The following is a 24,445-nucleotide window of genomic DNA, read 5'->3' as shown; positions in this document are numbered from 1 at the left end:
GAAAGAGGGAAGGATCGATTCCAAATGGCCTCCTAGCGCACATGCACGCCACACAACCCTTGACTTATTTACACAGCCTGTTTCAAATTGCGGTATGAACACATGGACCACAAATCTCATTTTCGCCAGAAAATACTTGTTTTGTCTTTTGTGCACATAATTGACATCATGTCTAGCTCTTCATCTCCTCCCCCCCATCCCGTTCTGACGGTGAAGGGATCAGAGAGTTGGAGATAGCCTTTTGATTCCCGCCGAGCTCGTCGCTTTCCGGTTCACGGCGGGATTTCTGCGTAATCGTCACCACGGGGGCTGTCCTACAAATCGTGGGGGGGGGGGGGGGGTACACAGGCCTAAGTGCAGGTGTGGAAGAATGGATGAGGAGCACCAGGAAAGAAACAGTCGTGGTTGAAGGTATGTGGGGGGGGTTGTTTGGATTGAAGGTAGACCCGTGGATGAAATTGCTCGAGCAGAAAAGTTCCCTCCAGAGGCCGGGGGGAGAAATTGCCTTCCTAGACAGAAGAATAAAAGCAGTCGTGGAAAGTGGAAGTAGAGGGAGGGATTTTGAGATTGGTGCTCCTGCTGGGTGAAGACAAACTGTGCCAGAGAACAGAAGACAAATCCGGGCTTTTCTGTATCCATCCCTGTTCTTGTTTGGCATTTACTGGCCTGCATAGGAAATCACAGGAGGGGCTTAATGTCTCCTTGCAATGTTTAGCTCTGATTATAGTTATGAAAATATAGATTAGCTTTCCTACTTCTTTGTTCCCCTTCCGACGGGATTTTTGTAGGGACTCCGATGAATGTTCAATTTAAGAAGAACTCACTACGGAACCTGAAGCTTTTATTATTTTTTGTGTCGTTATGCCTTCTAGAAGAACTTGCTTTGTCATTGACGGTGGCATTGTAATGCTAGAAGAAGATGCACCATGGTGCTCCTAACTGCTTGTATACGGCTGCAACAAACTATTATTTAAAAAATAAAATAAAATACTAAACTGTTGATTATGTTTAGCCAAAGGATCCCTTTATTCAAATACAGGACATTATTTCAAATTGACAGTGTGGGAATTGTACATAAACATAAATTAATTATGATTCAGTTATTGATTTGATCCCGTAACTTGTCAGAAATTAGGCAACAATGTTGATCGTTGTTTTCCATAGTATAAGCATTTTTTGTTTTTATTTGTTTTATTTTTATTTTATATTTATTTATTTTTTAAGTACAATCAGTCGGTTTTGCGGGACGATTATGAATGGATTAGTATTGATTTACTGTTTTGGGACGCTGAAATTCTGAGCATTTGGACACATTTAGTAAAAAAAAAAAAATAAATATCAAAACGATTAATTGATTACTGAAAAATAGGGATGTCCAATACCACTTTTATTCAGACCGATATTACTATAAGTACTCAAATGTAGTCACCGGTACCGATACCAATGGTACTTTTGATACATAAAATTTCCCGAAACGACAGATCATTTTAAAGAAAGACCTATATATCTCAATATTGAATTTACTTTTAAATTGCATGAAATTAATGACAAGTATATATCCTAATTTCTAATTCCTAATTCCTTTTTTTTTCTTCCTTTGTGGATTTTATTTAATTATATATCCTGATATCAGTAGCTTTGAAACATTTTTTTTCCTTCATCCACTCCCACAGAAATTATATAAATGTGTTTTTTTTTCTTTACAGATAATTAAAAAACAAAACAAAAAACAAAACAAACAAAAAAAAAACATAATGTACTTTGTCATAACCTATGGAAACTCAATCCTAAATATTTGTACGTTTAAAATGTTCAACAGCTTAGCGTCTGAGCCGACTAGCAGCGGGGACGGCTAAAAAAAAAAAATTAATAAAATGAGGGGGGACTTTGTATTTGTAATTTTACAAAATATTGAAAGTTTTACTCACTTCCTCTGCAAAATAAATACGCATCTATGAGCTGTATATGGCTGCTCGCTGAATGCCGTTGTGGGGACCCGAACGTTAGCGGGTAGCGGTCTGCAGCTGCGGCATACGTGGCGCCACGGGCTGGGTAAAAGGTTAACGTGAATATTGATATTAAAGCGGCACTGCTTCATCATGTCTGTGTCGGGGAGTGAAATGCTCCTTAAAGGTCATTCTTGTTCTCCTCTTTCTCCCTACAGAGTTCCACTCACTCGCTGTCACGCCGCGACTACTCGGTAAGTGACATTTTCATGCTTCATAGCTTTATGGCGAAAATTACAATCTTCAACGACCTGCTTTATGGCCCCGGCGCTCCACATTTTAATTATGTTAAATAGTGTAATGGAGAAATCATATTAGAAGCATTAATTTTGTCGGACTGATTAAATCGGAGCAAGGTGTCCTGTACTACCTTGGCGAAAAAGTGTCTTGTTTTATTCGCATCCATCTTGGCTCCTTCCACTTTTGCACGTTGTGTTCAGTTTTATTTTCTCTTAATTCAGAACATTGTAACAAATGTGTTAAACCAGTGGTTCGTTACCTGGGTCCAGTCGAACGCCAGGTGTTCGGTGAGTCAGTCTCAGATGTTCGGTGGAGGTCAAGACACAACCAACTCGTATGATTCATTATGATACGTCCCGTTTAGCCATCATTGGCTGCTGGTGATCCTTTGGCCTATCTGGAGCTGCAGAGAATTTGGCGCGCTCAATAGTTGTGATTGTTGTGATAGTACGTCGTGTGATTGCTTTATTATTGTAATCCCTTCATACTACGTTGAGCAAAAAAAAAGAAGGAAGTGGTCGGATGAATATGCGCAATATGAATTCACATGTATAACATATGGTGTTCCACAGGGTTCAATTCTGGGGCCACTGCTGTTTTCGATTTGCAATGTCAAGTTGAGCAATTGTAGTCTAGCACAACTAGCTATCTAGGCAAAATTCAAGGAACCCTTTCAGAGCCACATTTTTCTGCTGGACATTTTTTTGTTAACTGATTTTGACTCGGCGGCACGGTGCTGAGTGATTAGCACGTCCGCCACCCAGTTCTGAGGACTCGGGTCCGAGTCCAGGCTCCGGCCTTCCTGGGTGGAGTTTGCATGTTCTCCCCGTGCCCGCGTGGGTCTTCTCCGGGTACTCCGGTCTCCTCCCTCATTCCAAAGACATGCATGGTAGGTTAATTGGGCGCTCCGAATTGTCCCTAGGTGTGCTTGTGAGTGTGGATGGTTGTTCGTCTCTGTGTGCCCTGCGATTAGCTGCCAACCGGTCCAGGGTGTCCCCCGCCTACTGCCCAGAGCCAGCTGAGATATGCTCCAGCACCCCCCGTGACCCTTGTGAGGAAGAAGCGGTCAAGAAAATGGATGGATGGATATATACTGTTGAACCGATCGGCTTTAACGGTTTTCAAATATGGTTCCGCTCCGGGGGGGTTACAAGAACACAACGCTTTCTGAATTGAAGGTGAAGCAAGCCAGATTGGATGAAAGGCTACTCTCCCTGTTCATTTTCTTCACCAGTAAACCCTATTTTAAAAAAATAAATAAATCATTTTTATTTTCCAATAAAGAAGAGTTCAGTGAACGTGCATAGGAAACTGGTTGGTTTCAGTCCCTCCAACACGATTAAGAACCAGTGTGTTAAACGTGTGTGCAGTGATTGAGGTTCTTCATGTTTTTCACGGTGCAACAAGACAAAACATCCGCCCACAAAACCTTCAGCTAATTCTTTCACAGCTAGCCACACGAACAATGGCTATTTTTATCCCGTTAAAGCATCCGTTGTCTCGCCCCTGAGTTTGAAAGCTGCACATTTGCGCTCTCATTTCACTGATGTGTGTAGTCTCTTGGTAATAGAGACAGCAGTCGTCCTTTCTGTCCTTTGCGGAAAGATGAGCTCATAAGAGGAACGTTCTTTAAAGTGTGCTACTTTTAGCTGATGAGTGGCATATGGCAATTCGTATTGCAAACTGGAAGCAGCCGTCTAAACAAACAAAACAACTACAATGCTTGACATGGTTTGTCATTGCTAATCGGCCTCAAAGGACTGTATTAAAGCCCCGAACAAAGTGTAACTTCAAAAGACATTGATCTCCGTGCATCTTTTTCGAAAACGTTGTTTTAATAGAACATGTCACATTCCGTTCCCCAGCGGCTGCAAATTCACAGATGAAAACAAGCGTGTCCTTCCAAAAAAGCACGCGGAGGCCTTTGGCTCAAGCTGTCAGTTTGAGTCGGCAGAGAGCAAGGCCGTTGATGGGGGTCGGATATGGATGTGGCGGGAAGGCTCGCTGGGTGGTGATTTGCAGGCGGCATTGTGCAAGCAAAAGATAGACCGGTAAGGAGGGCAGGAAGTCTCACGTTGTCTGTCTCCACTTTCTGGCTTTCCGACATTGCTATCTGCAGTGTTTTGTAGCCTCCGGGCATCTCCTGGGTACTGAGCTCTGACTCTCAATCTGCTCAGCTGCCGAGCCCACTTGATTTCTGCAGGCATCTCATCTGTAAGTGCTCCGGGCCTTACAGAATGATGGTTTCGAAAAGGGGGTGGGGGGTGGCAGAGGTTGCGGGGTCGGGCGTGGGCTCCAGGGAGCTTCCAGGCAAAGGCTGAGTGGGTAAGGGAGGAGGAGTTGGTCTTGAAGAAGGCCAGGGGCTGGACTGAGTGTTCGGACTGGTGGAAAAGGGAGAGAGAGGCTACGCATGTGGGTGGAGGGCTATGTAGGAGGTGGAAGGGCGGTGTAGGAGGGTCAGCCAGGCTAGTTCAGAGGAGGGCACCAACAATTGTGACAGAAAAGACAGTTCAACTCAGCTACTCTTTGACATCTACAGCTCGGACTTTCTACAAATTATCACGCTTGTTGATCAAAGCTTGTTATTTGTCACCTTTGTCACCATTTTGTGAACATCTGCGTGAGCAAATAGTCCAAAAGTTTCTCACCATACTGTGCAACTGCAAGGACTGTGGAGATTCCATCGTCTACGGTCCAAAACATCATCAAAAGATTCAGAGAATCTGGAGAAATCTCTGCGCGCAAGCAACAAGACCAAAAACCTCAGATCTCTCAGGGGCCACTGTATTAAAAACCAGCATCATTGTGTAAAGGGTATTGCCGCATGGGTTCAGGAACACTTCGGAAACCCATTATGACATGATTATTGTCACTACATCTACAAATGCAAGTTCAAATCTACCATGCAAAATAAAAGCCGAATATCAACAACGCCCAGAAATGCTGCCGTCTTCTCTAAGTCTGAGCTTATCTGAGAAGGACTAACACAAAGTGTTTTTGGAATTCATGGTCATTGTGTCCTCTAAGACAAAGAGGTTAAGGACCATCCATATTATTATTCAAAAGCCAACATATGGGACTAAATGGGTGTGTATTATTAGTGCCTATGGCAGGCTTCCTCACTCCTGGTCCTCGAAGGCCAGAATCCTCCAGGTTTTAGATGCTCCCATCCTCCAACATAGCTTATTCTAAATATCAGGATTGTTATCAGGCTTCTGCAGAGCTTGCTGATGAGCTGATTATATCAATCATCTGTGTCGTAGGACAATCCGGTACTCCGAGAACTCCGGTACTCCAATTTCCTCCCACATATCAAAACATGCAAAATGCCCGTATTTTATAGGTGTAAATGTGAGTATAAATACGTTTGTATGCCCTGTCATTGGCTAGCATCCATTCCAAGTTGTACCCTGCCTGTGGATGGATAGATTACTGCTAATTTACTATTTTATTTTAACATATTTTCCGTGCACATTCCTTGTGCATAGCCATGTCAGAACATACACCACAATAATAGTGACGCTGAAAAAAAATCATTGATATTGAATGCACGCCATGCTTGTGTAATTTGTCTAACAGATTGCGCACAACACTTTGTGCTTCTTTTCCTAAAGCATACCTCTCTTTGACAAGAACAACTTGTGATAAGGAACTAGAACAGGGGTGTCAAACTCATATTAGCTCAGGGGCCACATGGAGGAAAATATATTCGCAAGTGGGCCGGATCGGTAAAATTGTAAAATAATTTTTAAAACATTGCCGTCAATTACATGCAGATTTTCGCTATTTGTGGGCCAGCCCTAAATTGTGGGGCGCATCTGTACAAATATTGTCCTAAATTTTTTTTGCATAAACCTGTATATTGTTCACTGATTGTGTGCCGGGTGCCGTTAATGAAGTTATAAGGACGTTAATCCTTGTCATATGTGTAGTTGAATGTGTCTTATTCAGCATGTTTGTGTTTGATTCATGTTTTTATTTTTTTAAACAAACTAACTTTAAATTGTGTTTAAAATAACGACATTCAGAGCAATTCCATGTACAAGATGCATTGCTCAACTGAGACTTACTTGTGTAATTATGAATTTATAAGCTTTGATTGTGGCCGGCTGATTAATTGGGCCGACAGTCTTTTTTTTTTTTTTTTTTTTTTAACTTTACAAAACCATCTCGCGGGCCGGATTAAACCCCATTGCGGGCCTGATCCGGCCCCCGGGCCTTATGTTTGACACCCCTGAACTAGAAGCTGAATTGAGTGCATACCTCCTTTTGTTGATGAAATTGCAAAAACACTTCCCGAGCTATCCCCATCCCGACCTTTCATCTCTTTTTCAGCTGTGACTACTAATAGAGGGTTCTGTTAAGTCTAGCAGCGATATGTCACAGCAGGACTGACCCCCTATCTCGCACCCTGTGAGGGACTGGATATGGAATTGTTTATCAGGGTGACTTTATCCCGTCTGCTTTGTGCGGCCTTCATTACAGCCTGGCCCGTGTTTGGGAGACAATATATGTGCCTTGTTTCCTGCGCCGCTACGTGCTTGTTATTTCAGCGCGGATGGGCCTGGACTCAAGCGATTTATCACTCTCTCAGGGGCTTTTTGATAAAGAACCCAGCACCCTCCTCTGTGTCTGCGAGATAGGAGTTACAAGAAGCAGGGAAATTGTCGGAAAATCTCACTGCGACTATCTGCCCATTCTGTCACTACCCCTGGGCTGGATATATGGTACAGGAGGAGAGGACCGTTAAGCTCGGCAAAAAAGACAACACACCACCGTTTCCTTTCAGATTAATTGAGTTACTTTCACACCCCCTCTCTTTTTTTTTTTTTTTTTTTTTACCACCCAAGGCCAAACTATGGCTTATGTTTTCATGCACAATGAAAGCATCAATCTTTGTCTACGCAATATAATCTCACTTGACTGTTTTGGCAGGGTTTATCTTTGTGCAGTCATGGATTTAAACCTTCGCCGTGCAGTTTAGTCGAGCAAAGCTTGCCTGGAGCTGCCACACAACCATTCTTCACTTCCACTGCTTGGGGTGTCATAATCACATTTAATGCTCAATGAGTCCCAACAGTTTTGGAGGTGTGCGTGTGTGAGAGTCTTTTCAAACAGATTTGTCGAGCTCAAAATTCACTTTGCTGTTCCAGTGATGATGCATTTTTCAAATAGTCGAGAAATCATGTTGTAAGTCACATTTAGCCTTTATTAGCATGTATTCAATTCATATTCACTGGATTGGTTGTTAAACACAACAATTGATAGATAAAAGAAAATATTTAAGTCAGTAGTGTTCAAACTATGGCCCGGGGGCTATTTGCCTTTCACATTTTAGCGGCCCGTGGCATCTTTTGGCATGGCCCGCAATTATGCTTTAAAAAAAAACGTCAGCCTTGAAAACGTTCTACTTCATCAGATTGCGTCATGTTTCATTGTAATTCGCAGCTCTAGTTAGGGCCCGAGCAGCTCCCGCTGCAATCTGCTAGCCATAGTTAGTGGGTGTTTTTGATTTCACAACTCATTGACCCAGCTGCGCTGCACTTGGATGTTGCACTGACCACTGATATTCTAAAAAAGAAAAAGAAAAAGAAAAGTAGTTGATGTCACTTAACGTTTATGGCGGCATACATCGTGATTTTACTCAACGTTATTAAACGTTTTTGGCGGTCAAAGAGTTAATGTGGCTATGATTCAAGCTAAATTTTCACAAATTGATTTTTTTGAAAAATGCGGCATTGTTGTTTGTGTTAATCTGTCGACCAGCAAAAATGAAAATCAGTTGACAATTTGGGAGACTTGAGCAATATAAAGATATTTCAAAATCCATGCTCCATTGTCTGTAATTGTTATGAGTGATCAAGCAGCCCTTTTCCAAAATGGCTGCCCTGTGACATCGTTACTTCTCATTAGCTCACAGTGTACACAACTCATTTGGTGTTCTTAAGATAGCTATGTGAAAGCCTTTATGTAGCTATTTTTCAAAAGAACGCCATTATTTAAACAATGTATAATCGCTTGATTGGTTGGTTTTACCGTGTTTAATAACAAGTAAAAATTGTGTGATCCTCTGAGGAAAAACATTTGGACATTATTTCAGTAAAAGATGTCTTCCTGTATATGGAGTCTCTTAAGAATTCTCTCTGTCTCTCTTTGTCTATAAATTCCTATCTCTGTCACTGATTCCTTGTCAGTGGGGCATGCAGGTGTCTCCACAGCAGCGGTTCTTCACATGGTGAAAATTAGTGCAGGAAACCAAGAGCCCAGCAGGAGTGGGTCAGGCCCCTGACATCGTGCTGTTCTTGGGGTGGGGCGCTGCCTGTCAGTGGCCTCTCCATGAGGGCTGTCTGCCATGAAAACCTATTTGTTTATCCCTGTGTGTGGTCCGGCTTCAGATCCCGGGCCCTGCTGCTCTCAACACATCAGGAACCTGGGCCGTTGCCGTTAGCAACGGATAAAAATTGCTGTTAACCGCAACAGGGCCCACAACACATCAATCAGAGGGTCTGCAGATAAAGGCTTCAGGCTTCTGGGGCCCTGGCTGAATGGCTTAGCTGAAAATCCTTTTCCAGTGACTGAGCACACACAGCTCTGGATCGTGGCGCTCTGCAGTCATTCAGAGGTGTGGAGACGAGTGCGATTTTCAGTTACGCTGCTCAGGTTTTGTCTTAATGGACATGCATTAGAAAGGCACAAACACAAAGGGCACTCTGGGACAGGTCATTTAAATAAAATGTGACACTTTGAATTTATGTTGAGTAGTCTGGAAAATACCCGCAGTTGCTCTAAATGAACTCTTAATGCATTTGCCGATCGGTGTTTCTCTTACGGCTGCTTATGATCTGCTACATTCAGCTTTGTCGGGTTATACATGTCCTCTTTGTGAGCATTGAATTGAGATCAACGACTAAAAATGGCTAGCAGCCATACTTTCAAAGGAAGTATTGACATTTGCGTAAAATCTATTTTTGCTAAAGGTGCCTTTGGTAGTTCATCTAAACATTATCCAATCGAGTTTCATCACCCATAAAGTTAATGTATGGTGATGACTTTGGACCTAGTTAATGGAAAAGAACAATACTAATCTTTTATTCTATTAAATCCAGTTGATTTATTTCCAGCATATACCCATGTTGAAGTCGGTCCAAATGAAGCACAGACTCTCGCGGGTAAAGGCATTAGCTATACCCCCTAAGCTAAGCCTTGAATATTATCACTCTCAGTTTGTCCTGGATGCACTGTCCCCTAACTCACATTTGGCCCACTTATCCAAAAACACTATAATGTTGTAGTTCAACAAAGCTCTAAGGATTGGTTTCCTTTAGGCTTTCTGCACATTAACTTTCACTGACACTGTAGACAAATAAAGTGGTAATTCCACTTTATCATATGTTACATATACCACAATCAAGCAGCAATTACATGCTTCTTCCATTTGTAAGAGGTCCCAATGCCGATGCGGATGTTTTAATGAGGGCTGTAATGAACGCTCAGGGTGTTTGGCAAGTCTCCGAGATTGCGGAGGCTTTTATGGCTCCCCATTATACGTACAATTTGCATCAGCAAATTACAATGCTCCATATCATTATCCAGCACCAAGGTTTGAACATAAATTAGAGCTCCAATTACAAACATCTATCTGGGAAATTGGAAGACTATCGTAGCGACCCACCGGAGGTGAGTAGAAGAGAGAGAAAGACTCCTGTGGATTGTGAATGAGGGTTCCGTAGCGGTAGGATTTTCTTGTATATCGCCCTGATGGGAACGTTTGGTTTCCAAAAGGAAAAGACTCCTTTGAGGAAAAAGAACATCTGGTTGCTGTGTTTTAGCTGTCCTTACATGCCTTATTACATACTGCTCATAGTGTCTACAGTAAAAAATGTATACAGTAGATTTCTATGCCTCAAGGTGCTCTAAGTTCTAATTTCCCTCATGGTGCTCAACGGTATCTTTAGTGGTAAAATGGCTTTTCATTGGGGCAATACAAACCTAACCATGCCAAAGTAATGGAAAGGCTGACATTTCTTGGAAAAAGGGGATCTATTCACTATACCAAACATTCAAATTGATCTTTGAAACTCTGTCGAAGAAATGAGAGTGCGCCTTTCACCTGACCTAAGATCCCTCAACAAAAATGAATACACTGAATTGAAATGATATGTTAGGTGTGCCATGTTAGCGAAGACGTGGCTTACATTGAGACATTGAGAGTACTGACCTATTGGAACACCTCTCACCACACTGTCTCAATTGTGACTGCACAAACAAGTTGCCACGTAACTGTAGATGAGTCCAATTGTATCATCACCTTACTACAGCTCTTTAATGGAATTTAGCTTATCTGGAGTTAAGCTGTGGAGAAAAACTTGATCCATCCATCCATCCATTTTCTTCACCGCTTATTCATCACAAGGGTCGTGGTGGGTACTGGAGCCTATGGCAGTAGGTGAGGGACACCCTGAACTGGTTGCGAGCCAATCGCAGGGCACACAGAGACAAACAATCATCCACGCTTCACAAGCACACCTAGGGACAATTCGGAGCACCCGATTAACCTGCCATGCATGTCTTTGGAATGTGGGAGGAGACCGGAGTACCCGGAGAAGACCCACGCAGGCACGGGTGTCTAAACGTTTAGTGTCTAAACTCTATAAACTATTTGTGAATTTCTGTTATTTGGGATGGGTCTTGTTTCCTAATTGGAAGGACTGAGTATAGTCAAGTCGTAATGTTCCTCAATGACCTTCGGAGTGGATCTGTTTAACTTTATTGCTCTCTGAATCTGGCATAGAAACTTTGGGACACTTTGACAACCTCCATCTTTGTCCTTGTCTGTGCTCCCTCACAACAGTGTCAACCACATTGTCCCATCTAATTTCAAGTCACTAAAAACATCAGTCACTCGTTGGTTTTGGATTGTGTTTGGTTAATATCTTTGGAATTTTAATCTTGCACTGAAAATAGTAAGCATTGTCTTTTGGATCGAAAGCACTGCTCATGACTGAAAGACTGTGTGTGAGTGGGAACTGTCAAAAGACATGACATATTTAACACCCCCCTTACAATCATTGGCTACAAAACTTATCCAACTTTTCACAACATTCATTAGTTAAGACGACATTACTCTCTAACTCCTGTGGCATTGTTACCTTTCGTGGAATCTGCACAAACAAATGGCACTAAGTAGGTCATGTTCTGGCACTTGTCTTCTAATCACTCACAGAGCATCAGAACATCATTCCCCTTCACCGGAGCCCCTGAGCTTTGCTCCTGGGATTTCAGCGAACAACACATACTTATTTGATTTGCTGTCGTGTATATCCTTTTTCTTTTATTTCTCTCAATGTATTCCTCTTCTTCCCTTGCCAACTTTGCATCTGACTATACAAAAGCAATTTCTCAGCGTCTCCAAAGGCAACATACACAGCCCTCATCCCCTCTGGTGCTAGTGTCTGACAGGAGCAGCAGGTAAGGTGTAAGATTACAGGAGAAGCAGGAGCAATTATACCTCCAACTGATGCCGGTGTGTTTATAAAGAGAGTAACTGTTAATGACAGTCTTTTGGTTTCTCCTGAGTCGGGTACACAGCGGCGGGAGGTCTGCTGTTGTTGTCATTCTATAGCCTTTTGCTACATAGTTGCACATGAGCTTGTTGTTTGTTTTTGTTCAACTGCATACTGTTAGAACAGCCTTGTCGCTGCTGTAATTGTACCTTTTCAGCAAACCAAGACACTAATTACAGCAGCTACACGTTTTATGTGTACATCCATCCATCCATCCATCCGTTTACTACCGCTTATCCGAGGTCGGGTCGCAGGGGCAGCAGCTTTAGGAGGGAAACCCAGACCTCCCTCTCCCCAGCCACTTCAACCAGCTCCGCCGGCGGGATCCCAAGGCGTTCCCAGGCCAGCCGAGAGACAGTCTCTCCAGCGTGTCCTGGGTCGACCCCGGGGCCTCCCGTCGGTGGGACATGCCCGGAACACCTCCCCAGGGAGGCGCCCAGGAGGCATCCGAACCAGATGCCCGAGCCACCTCAGCTGGCTCCTCTCAACGCGGAGGAGCAGCGACTCGACTGAGTCCCTCCCGGATGACCGAGCTTCTCACCCTATCTCTAAGGGAGAGCCCGGACACCCTGCGGAGGAAACTCATTTCGGCCGCTTGGATCCGGGATTTTGTTCTTTCGGTCACGACCCGCAGCTCATGACCATAGGTGAGGGTCGGAACGTAGATCGACCGGTAAATCGATAGCTTCGCCTTTTGGCTCAGCTCTTTCTTCACCACGACGGACCGATACAGAGTCCGCATCACTGCAGACGCCGCACCGATCCGCCTGTCGATCTCCCGCTCCATCCTACCCTCACTCGTGAACAAGACCCCAAGATACTTGAACTCCTCCATTTGGGGCAGGATCTCATCCCCGACCCGGAGAGGACACTCCACCCTTTCCCGACTGAGGACCATGGTCTCGGATTTGGAGGTGCTGATCTTCATCCCAACCGCTTCACGGAGGGGTTTATGTGTACATGAGATTTCTATATGGGCTAAAAATATAAATCACCAACTTCCCTTCTCAGGAGAGCATGAATGTCCAAAGACATTCCGTGTTTCTTTCCAATCAGCAGTATGTTCTAAAAATCTCATTTTACTGAGATCGTGTCTAGCTTGTGTTTGCCTGTATTCGACTTCATGCTTTTGACACTGGGTGGCGCTGCTCTTGAAAAGCAGGACAAGAGTAAAAGAAGAAGAGTAGCAGAGGTTGTGTCTATAGATATTCCTATTTTCCTTTCCACATGTGCGCTTCACACAGTCTGTTTAAAATGTCTTTGATAAGCCATTACCCTTCGACTGTCTCATTTGACTGATGATAAGAAAACTAACAAATTGATTTAACCTTTCATTTACCACAAGAGGCCAGCTGGATGTGTTCGATATAAACGACTACCAGACTAACCCTCCTTGTCGGACATCATCCGCACGTTACGCCGCTGCCGCTGTGCCCTCGGTGTGTGGTTGGCCTTGGCCCTCATCACACTGGGGCACATGGGAGATTAACCGTGCCGGCTTACTCACTCAGCAGGTTCCCCGACTCCCTTCCACTCATCCTAACCCAATCTGCCAGCTAGCCTCCTGCTCCACCGAGCCATGGCAGCAGGGCACCACAAGCCCGGGCCGCCTTCATTACGCCTGCCAGATGGGCTGAGAATTAGATTTGAACTCCCACCATGGGAGGAAGGAGAGGTGAGAGATGAAAGAGGGAGGAGAGGAGGGCATTGGTGGGGCTGAGGAAACTTGTATGGATTAGAAAGTAATGTTTTTTTGTTTTCATTGATGCTGCAAGTTATTATACTTTAATGTAACGCCCCTGGGATCTGGCGGCATTAAAAGCCTGTCATTGAATAATCGACACTAACTACAAGCAAATGCTTGGGAGAAATGAAATTAGCGAGCGCAGCAATTTGGCACAGTGATTATCGTCTCCTTGGAGGCACTTCCTGATGATTTAAGAATGCTAACATTTAAGCAAGTCAGATCTGATTACTCTTCAAGGTTAAATCGAACTGTGTCGGAAGCAAAGCCTGATTAGGAAGGTCTGTGTCTCCCTTCATCTGCCTCTCTTCATGCCCGTGTTTCTCGTTTTTGCAACAGCTCTCTGCAGGCAGAAAAAGGGCGAGGGGATGAAATCTGTTAGATCCTGATGGCATCTTTTGCCAGCTCTTAATTAGATCAGCGATACTTGCTTTCCAAGGCGTAATTTTTCCTCTACTAAGTACCATCCTCATAAACGATGTGAACAGTGCTTTGCTAACTACCTCAGTTCTGTTCAAATTCACGTATACCGCACTTACTTTCATACTTTGAAACTACCAAAAAGTGTTTATTACTTTTTAGGCAGAAATGTTTTTTTGTCATTTGCTTGTTTTAGAATAGAATTACTGTTGTTGTAGTGCAACGAAACTGGAATGCTACTCCTTGTTGTGATTCAGAAAGAGAGAATGAAATGCAACCACGAACAAGGATAATGACAAAGGAAAATAATGAAATGTGCATTGCTTACCATATTTATTTTATACCTTGGTTATTCATTCTGTATAAGGCAGTTTCAGTACTGGCATCTTCTGGTGCAGTATTAGCTAAAATAGTGTGACCAGAGTTTAAAAATAAAAAATCAGGGCACTACAATTTTGCTGAAAATTAAAGGGATTACACCACAGTATTTTAAGCCCTTTCAAAAGTTAACTATAGGCATATAATGATTAAATCACCATGGCAATGTAATTTTCATGAACTATTGTGTGATTGCCGCGACCCCCAGCGAGCCGACTGCAGTCTGCTGTTGTAGCTCTGCGTTTGAGCTCTCCTCTGAATATGCCACGCAAATTGACGCAAGCCAATTCTTCAATAAACATTTGAAAACAAAATGGCTAATATCCGCAAGAAGTCGTGGTGGAGGGGAGGAGAGAGAAGAAGATGGAGGAAAAAATATATACCTTGGCTGGTTTCGAACCAGTGACTTGCTGCTTACAGAGGAAGCACACTAACCATTGTACTATTTATTCAGTTAGGCTCAACAGTGCAAAAGGTTTTACTTGCAGTTTACATAAGTGTCAGCCAATTATTGCACTTTGGCATTGCAAATGTGAAGGATAATTGATTGCTTTGAATCAATTTGGACAGAATGTTTACTGATAAAGGCTACTTTTGTCACTATCCCATGGAGGTCTCAGAGAAAGTGGGTGTGCGTTTAGTCCGCAGAGGCGCTGCGGGGCTGGGTCCGCATCTTATGATGTCATAAAGTGAGCATTTTGCTAGTTTTTTCAGGTTGGGAGGGGCTGGTCCTTGGAGAGCAGAATGACCTAGAATACATTCTCACCAGGAATTATTTTTAACAAATTTAGTCAAGCTGGTGACCTGTTATGTTATTACTTTAGCTAAAGCTTGGTTGACAGTTCAACAGTGCTTAACAAGACACTGCGTACACCACTCTGAAACCTTTTTTGCTCGGTCCCTGCAGCTGTTGAAAGCTGGCTGTGCCGTTTACCTTGCGCCAGTCCCACATTGTAACATTGCAACTACGGCGCCAGAAAATCTCGGCTTTCGTTGAATCTGACCTACGACCAGGAACGTTAGGCTACATATCCCATCATTCTTCGACATGGAAACAGGAAATAGAATGACAATGCTAACTTGAATGTAAAAGTAAAAAGGAAGGAATTTAACAGTTAAATTCCTTTTTAATTGATTTATTGAATAGTTGTGACAACTGTGCAATTGACATATACAGTACATGGCCCAAAAAAATTGGCTCACTGACTAGACGAAAAAACAAACGAATAAAAAGTGGGACGCTGGGACAGGACCTACGTAAAATTAGGACAAAACAGTGACTTAGTCCACTATCTCTGTCTCTAACCTTACAAAAGTGTTTTTTTCCGGCATTAGCAGAGCTTTTAAAGGTGTTTATCCATTGAATGTGTCAGTCCACGTTCCAGTGAGACTTGGTTGGAGGAGTGACAAGTGATGAGGATAACGATGAGTTGGACCACGAGGGCGGTGGATGCAGATACGTTTTGTTGTGCTACATATGCAAAAACCTTCTTTGAACAGTACTGCACCCCACAAAGTTGAGGGATACAAGTGTTCTACTTTTATCTCTGCATACTAAAATGTTCCATAAATAAAAACACTTTTCACAGCAGCGATGAACTGCGTTTAAAGTAAGACAGGAGCAACAAATTGACTTTGGGGAATATGTCTATTAGTTTTTCCAAGCTGTTTTCTCATGCAGGGGTGGGAGGAAATCATTGCAAGTCAAATGTAATCATGCTGCCGTTGGGTTATACACTGTCTGGAATAATAATATTAGCTTGCTCGTATATCAGCCGTGCAATTTGAATTTCTGAGGTACGCGTAAAGAGGCTGATGCTAATCACAACCAATCACTGATGTTATCAGACTTGTTTTTCCTTGTTTACGACGGCTTTATTTTTTTTTTTTTGGTGCATCTTGAAATTTGGCAAGCTTGAATTCATTAGCTGTCGTGCTTCATGTTGTTCATGTCTGAAATGTGGGATTCTAATTTTGCCTATTTGTGTGCTCTTGTTAGTGTAATATCTCGTGTCTGCATCACAGCCAAAAGGTTCTCTGTATTGTGTAGTTATCTCAGGAATCAAAGGAAAACAAAATTGTAACCAAGCATTTTGCACATGACGCATACGTGCTTAAGTATGATTAGAAGAGATTAAGGTGGGGTTGATTTGCCTCCGAGAGGACCCCGTGACAGTTTTTGTGAACACGCTTTTCTAAATCCCATCCCAAGTGTTTGTGCTCACCTTAGCTAAATTGTTTACGTTAAAGTTTCCCGTCAGCCCGTGCTCCAGAAGTTATCCCTGGAAGCATTGAATATGACTTTTAGATTTAGACTTTCTTTTTTTTTTTTTTAATGGAGCATGTTCAACGATGTGTTTGATAATGCCAATCAATAAACTATTATGGGACTAAGAATAAAGCTTTGCATTGAGTGTAGTGCCACTGTCACATTCATGATTTTATTTTCAAGAATATCAGGAGGGGTCCGCAATCAAGGTTGTGAATCCAACCCCTCAGACAAGCCATTTTGTGATCATGTATCCTATTTCCATATCATCTGCCTATCATGTACATAAGCTGGAGCCATCCAATATTCTCCTGGATGATGTGACCCACAGATAGATTCATTCATACGTAATGATAAAAGATGGGCTTGGACAGGGCTACTTATTTGACAATGATTGAAGTGCGACTGTGATAGATGTGAAGAGGACATCCTCCCCACTCCCCTCCCACACCTTAACCATTGCTCCCTCTTCTGAGCACACCTTTATTTATTTTCCCCGGCTCAGCTCAAGGTCTCACCTTACTTTAAAATAGAAATATCAAACAGAATTACAATTGCTCGCTCGCTCACCCAAAGCGGAAGCCCGCGTGCCTTAAAACAATCGCACATCCGTCCCCACAAGTCATAGTTGGAAAGCCAAGCCCCCCTCAGTCTCCCACTGGCCATGAGGTAATGTGAATTATTCATGCCAGCGGGGCCGCGGTGTGCTTCATCATGTTAAAGTGCCCATGACATTACCGATGGTGCCACCGATGCCCTCGCGCTGCTAGCTCTGCTAATGCATTAGAAAGCGAGAGATGAAGGAGAACAGCGAGGAGAGCAAATGATGACTTCATGTTAGTGTTTTATGGCATTTAGTATTTGATTATATTATTTTATCTATCTACTATACATATTTACTCTTTTGTCTTTGATAAACATCCTAATTTAGCTACAACATAAATGTAATATCAAAATGATTTTTTACAATCTGCAACTTTCTTCTCATTGTTTAGTTTTAAAGTCAGTTGTGATTTCTAAAATGTTTTGTGTTAAAGAATTTATGCAGCAAGTTTTCATGACTCGTTCATATGTTGACACTGATCTCTATCATCGTGAGAGACGATTGTTTTTATTAGGGATGACGGATACCACGTTTTGTTTTGTTTTTTAGACCGATACTAGTATGAGTTCTCAACTCTTGAGTCGAGTCATCAACAATGCAGATACTAAGCACCAACACTGCTTGTATTTTTGATACATGACCACCCCCCCACCCAATAAAAAAACGTTTTTTGGGGTGGGAAGCTAGCTAGCTAGGTGCATAGCATGACATCAGTCGGACGTTGAAGACAAAAAATGAGCTCAGAATAAATGAAACACGACAAAACGACACCATTTAAACACAAAACGTACTTACCCATGGAGAACAGCCATGGTAGAAGTCCCCCGAAATAATGTCCAAATAGCATATCGATGTGACAACAGGCAAGCGTGGCTATTGTTTACAAATAGGATTCTATATACAGAGTTGTTATTGGGTGAACTCAACTTGCCAGCGTGAACCCCACGTGATCTCGTGGTCTGTCCGGAGTAGATTTCCAGATACCCAACGCACGCGGTGTGAATTGCAGTCCTTGCGGCGTCCGTACGGAAAACGCACCGCGTCCGTTCCGCAGTCAGTGTGAATTGGGCTTTGGTGTGCATCCATGCTGGGAGCGCTGATGTGTCATGTTTCATCAGAACCCCAAAAAACCCAATCGAAAGTGTCAAAAGAAGCCCCATGACTACGGTAGTTGCAAAAGAACAAACTTCCCCAGAATGGAGCTGTAATGGACATAAATATTGTAGTGCGACTGGGAATGACCATCATTCAACTCCACTTTCTGTCCTCGGGGTGTTTCGTTATCGAGATTGATTGATAGAGATTTCCAGGCCAGTAAACTTTCCCAGCATGCCTCGTCTCTTTACTCATGCCCAACCCATCCTTACAAACAGAAAATCTCCGAAAATACTGCCTGGCCGCTGGAAATCTTAAAATGAGCAAAACGAGTCCGGTCCGAAAAACAAGATGAAAAAGATGCACAAAAGTCTTTCCACTGTCAGTCAGTGTTGCGTCAACCTCCGATATTCACTTTGTGAATCTTGTCTTGACTTTTTTTTTAGAAACCGCCCACTCCCCCTGAGCGAGATGAGCACAACTGATACTGTGCTTCCCATACGCTTCGCATTCTGAAATTTCACAACAAGCGATAGCGGCTACTGACAGAGGAGGCCGGATCAAATCTCACCTTATTGGGAAAACGGAGTGAGACAGATCTAATATGAGTAAAAACAAAAAAGTATTGGCTTCATAATGACTTTTGAGGTTTGCCGAGATTTCAGTTGACAAATCTTTGACTAGCCCTTTTAAGCAAACCACAAATTCCAGTGGGACAGAAAATATGCTGACATTTGTATGCATTGTTTTATTGTGTGATGACAAATGAGATGAATAAGGTTGATTTTAATGCATACAATACAATAGTCTTATTTTGTAACCACCCATTAAACAATTTGTATTTACATTGTTCACAAACACTACTTTCATTTTATATGGGTGCACGGCGGTGGAAACTGGAGGATGAGCCAGGCACCACGTAGGCAGACTGTTTGGCCCGAAAATAGCAAGTGTCCGACTCCGGGGAGCTCACATTCTCTGAGCCAAGAGATGCTATCAAAGTGGACCAGCCGTTGTTGTTTGCAGACAAGGGAAGGGAGGAAGGAAGATGGTAGATGCCATTATCCTGTTTGTTCTTTTTCCCGACTTACTTTTCTCTAATTATCTCCTAACTATCGTTTTGTGCGTGTTGGTCTCAAGTGGATGTTATTCAATGTGAGGTGACGAGGGATTTTTATTTTTATTTTTATTTTTTAAACATTGTAGCAACATTATGATTTTCCCTTAAAAATAATTTTGAATGCAGAAATGTTAACAACAAAGTCACAGAAAGACGCCCCGAACACATTGAGACACGTTTTATTTTTAAGACAAAAAGTGTCAACTCAGCAGGCCTGTCTAATTTTTGACATTCGATCTTGTAAACAGCAACACCCGAAGTACATATTTAATGCATGGAAGACTCCAAGGAAATGATTTAAAAGGAACCCTGACTGTCATGACAAGTTTGCTCCATATGATTTATTTAGTTGTTACTAACGTAACTATGAGATTTGCTTTTCAAAAATCATTTCCAGTTTAATACATTTTGTAGAAACTTTATTTGTGCGTATGCCGCCATTGTTTGAAAGGGGTCTACGTATGCTAAATATAGCAACAAAATCTCAACACTATCACTCACTTAACTCTTTGACTGCCAAACGTTATCCAAAAAATGGTGCCAGCCAATTTGGAGCATTTGGCATAAAAAACAACAAAAAACGTATAAATACATCTTTGGGACACTTAAAACATTTAAAATGACATATTTATACGTTTTTGGGAGCTAATGAGTTAAGAGAGAAAAAAAAAACGGAATAAATGTAAATTAATGTTTTTGGCGACATTCATTCGGATTTTAGAATAGGTTATTAAACGTTTTTGGCGGTCAAAGAGTTAAACGGGCTGCACACAGGACAATGCAATAGAAATAACTGCAAAACCACACAAGCAAAAAAAAAAAAAGTAGTAGCAGTGGTAACAATCATTGCAATTCCAAAGTGTAATATTAAATATTTCAAATTTCATCCCCCATCTGCCATGTTATAACACAGAAAAGTCTACCGGGGCTGTGACCATATTGATTGACAACACAGATGCTTTGAATCAGTGTCGGGTTTAAGCACTATACATGCAGCTCGTAAATCTTCACATTTTCCAATCAAGATAATTGGGATTTTTGTTAAGCCTGTCAAACATCAGCAAATTGACACGCCATGAATGGCCGCCCCCAACTGCCCCTTTTCTTCACCCATTAAAGATGCTTGTTAGCTGACCTGCCATAGGCTCTCATTGCTGTGACTGCTCAGCAACAATCTATTACACAGACTTGGAGCCCACGCATCTCATAACTGGCACCAAATATTGGTTTTGCTGATAAATTCTAAGAAAAAAAAAGAAAAAGTCACATTAACGAGGAAAATACACCGGCAGGCATGTTGGCAGGATGTGGGTGGGCTGTCCTATGGGAGAGGAATCTCTGGGATGTATAAATAGTTCCAGCATCACCCAACGGGGGTGCTACCAGCTCTCCTTCTCAATCTTGTGTTCCTCGCGGAAGAGGACTGAAAGACGGTAAAGTTTACCATCTCCACAGCCTCCACTCCAAAAGCAAACCTTCAGGGTAATGTTCGATCTTTTCATAAGTTTACAAAAGATGTAATTAGACAAATTAGCAAGACACGATACGAAGGGTTGTGTCTTTAATGGCTGCGTGTTGGCGAAATTTGTAATTAGCAAGCAGCCACTGCTTTTAAACATCCAAATTGCACCCGAGGCCTTGCATCCACAACCTGACAGGCCGGTAATGAAGGCTTATATATCCCACAGGCTGCCAGCCGGGTTTGTTGTTGTTGTTGTTGATTCATGCTGGGCTGCTGTAAAAACATATTGTTTATGTGGGTTAAGTATTGTTTCTTGCGGGGTTTTTCCATGCAATCCTTTAAGCATAGTGATACAATCAAATCAAAGGAATGTGGCAGCGGGATTCATTTTGGCCAATCACCTTTATGGCTCAATTCATCAGAGCAATGGCCTGTCTGTCCAGGTCTCTAGTTGTGAGGAGCACCTGGGGGAGCTGGTTGGACCCTTCCGACATTGTAAGCTCCGCCTTTTAATGACTTGCCGATGGTTATGTTCACCAAGCGCTTATTATTTATCAGGTAGGATAAAATCCCCATCTGTGTCGCCCCAGGTCCTCTCTACTTACGTTACAAATTAGATGCGTACTTTTCATTTTGGTTAAGTAGTTGAATCCAGATGACGTTGCCATATCGTGCTTCAATCTTCAGGGGCTCGACACACGGGAAGCGACGTTGACGTCGCTCTCCATTCATTTCCTACGGAAGCAAGGCGACAAGCGACGTTCGTGCATGCGAAAAATCGTACACGTAGACGTGCAATACAAAATATTTTGTTTTACTGCACAGTTGTACTTAACTCATTCACTCGCCTCCATTTTCACATTTCGCAATCCCGTTCGCTCCCGGCTGTTTTACTGGATTTTGACTGATTTTGCAAGGCCCACAGAATATTGTGTTCTATTGCTATAAAAGCATGGAACCTATCAAAAGAATAATTAAAGTCTCTTCTTTCATCAGGAAAAAAAAAAATCGATATTCGTATCTGTTCCCGTTTTGCAGGAACTAGCATTAGAAGAGAGCTAAGTTTCATCAGTTTTCACAAATATATTTAAAATTCTAAGTAATTGAGCTTTTTCTCTAGATGGCCCTGGTTGATCTCCTTTGCTCTGCTGCCACCTGCTGGCCGTTTGCGTAATAACTATCATTTCTGCAACCGTTCTTTGCAGTTGAGAGGCTGCATCAAAGCCTTTTGTATTTAAAAAAAAAAAAAAATCGTATAAATACGTCTTTGGGACACTTAAAACATAAAAAAAACGTATTTACACGTTATTGGGAGCAAATGAGTTAAGTATTATTAAGTTTGTTTGTTTTTTTAACTTTTTATAGGCCAAACTTGATTTAACGGCTTTTTGCTTTGTGATCTGCAAGTACCGTTGTAGTGTTATCAGTTATTTCTGCCACATATACACAATGTACACTACACAATAAATTATGCAGAGTAAATTTGACTCTATTTAGAGTGGAAGCAAATAGACTAGTTTTAGTGTCGGCTAATATTTACACTTGGATTAAAGTAAAAATAAAGAACTGGGGGAAAAAAAATAAAAGTCACTCACGGGTTGAGCAATGAACTCACAACATTTGGCTTGTGAGACTTCCACACTAGCACCTGATCTATGGCCCATCCTATTGCTTGCTTATATCCAAGAGGAGACCAATCGCATTGTTTTTGGTCTCTTGGAGTTAGGAAGATTCCAGCTGACACGAGTGATATACTAACAGACAAGCAGGAGCTTCGTGGCTCAGCGAGTCGATCAGCTGTCTCTGAAGCTGAAGGTCGTGAGTTCGCTCATCAACCCTTCCGTGACTACCCCAAAAATTTGGTCCCACTAGAAAGTCAAATTTACTGTACGGAATTTACTGTGTTGTACAGTAAAAACCCGAGTGGGAACATTCACAAGCTTCACTTATACTTGAGTGCATTACAAACTTAAATGCCGGCATGAAATTAGTTTATATAATAATCCACAATATAACAAGTCTTGTTTGTTTGAATAAATCAACCACGGTAGTAAAAGAAAAGGTCACGCTCTCAACTATGAATTTTGGACCATCGGTCCTTTTTTTGATGCCTGGAGATTCTTTTAATGGAATTTTGCGGCACTTCTCTCGCACGTCGCGTACGCGCATTCATACAATTGGCCTCTCTACGCTGGCTCTGCCTTTGGCATAAGACTTGCCGGATCATTTGATTCCAGCTAATAAGCAGAGCTAGCCGCAAGAAAGACATAAACGAGTTTTGTTCTCTCTGAATCGTCCTGCTGTTCATCTGAAGCGATGACCCGAGGCTCTCTGTTTGGGGGCTAATTGTGTCATCACGAGCTTGATGTTAAAGTGCATAACGCATTTTATTCGGCCGTTTGTCATAAAAATTATAGAAAAGGAATACTCTCAACTCAACTTCAACTTTAAAATTGATTTTTATACTCCACTGTCAAGCATAATCGAATCAAGCTTACCACTAGACTTAAATTACTTTTTTTTTTATTTTTTTTTTTTTTTTAAGGAATGTGAATATCCTGTGTTAAAAATTTATTTTACTTTCTGTGGTGTGTGAATTTTATTTGGCTCTATGTATGTCGACATCCTCTAACTTCCCTTAATCATTTATATCAGTGGTGTCCAAAGTACGGTTTTCAGGTTTTCAGCGTTTATAAAAGATCATTGTCCACTTTTGTGAGGGACGTTGCGGCAGAGTGATCAAATCGACGGAAATTCTGTAGTTCAGATTGCCACAGGCAATGGGATCATTAATTTGACACATTGAATTTAACTCATTCACTCGCCGCCATTTTCACATTTCGCAATCCCGTTCGCTCCCGGCTGTTTTACTGGATTTGGACTGATTTTGCAAGGCCCACAGAATATTGTGTTCAATTGCTATAAAAGCATGGAACCTATCAAAAGGAAGATTAAAGTCTCTTCTTTCATCAGGAAAAAAAAAGTATGTTTCGATCTGTTTCCGTTTTGCAGCAATTAGTATTAGAAGAGGGCTAAGTTTCATTAGTCTTAACAAATCTATTCAAAATTGTAAGTAATTGAGCTTTTTTTTTTTTTCTAGATGGCCCTGGTTGATCTCCTTTGCTCTGCTGCCACCTGCTGGCCGTTTGTGTAATTACTACCATTTCTGCCACCGTTCTTTGCAGTTGAGAGGCTGCATCAAAGCCTTATGTATGCTCTAGCATAAAAAAAAAAAAAAAAAAAAAAAAGTATAAATACGTCTTTGGGACACTTAAACCATTTAAAAAAAAACGTATTTACACGTTATTGGGAGCAAATGAGTTAAAGAATCATGGCGATAAAGGGAACGTGTAACACTTGTCTATAATTGTAAAGACTCCCAGGCTAAGGTTGTTGGGTCTTTTAAGCAAGGGTCTCACAATGGCTCTCTTGAAACTGCAGGGACAGTGCCAGAGGACTGATATGAGTAATTGTTGACAGGAGAGCGTTAGGATTTTAAATTATTGAGTAATACAATGTGTTGGCAATGTCTTTCTTTCTTTGA

The 24,445-nt window shown here is 42.0% G+C and overlaps 1 protein-coding gene across 10 annotated transcripts in view; it reads left to right on the top strand.

Annotated features, from left to right (window-relative positions):
- The window catches only part of fbrsl1 (fibrosin-like 1), a 302,303-nt gene that overhangs the window by 133,188 nt on the left and 144,670 nt on the right, over window positions 1–24,445 (top strand). For all 10 annotated transcript variants that reach the window (XM_077521257.1, XM_077521256.1, XM_077521252.1 and 7 more), the window contains one exon: window positions 2,165–2,200. In XM_077521257.1, coding sequence (XP_077377383.1) covers window positions 2,165–2,200 — 36 coding nt within the window. The remainder of the gene's footprint in view (window positions 1–2,164; window positions 2,201–24,445) is intronic.

This window comes from Festucalex cinctus, chromosome 5 (genome assembly GCF_051991245.1).
Source record: "Festucalex cinctus isolate MCC-2025b chromosome 5, RoL_Fcin_1.0, whole genome shotgun sequence".
Lineage (NCBI taxonomy): Eukaryota > Metazoa > Chordata > Actinopteri > Syngnathiformes > Syngnathidae > Festucalex > Festucalex cinctus.
Note: the sequence above shows the minus strand (reverse complement) of the source record. Positions and strands in the feature narration are given on the sequence as shown.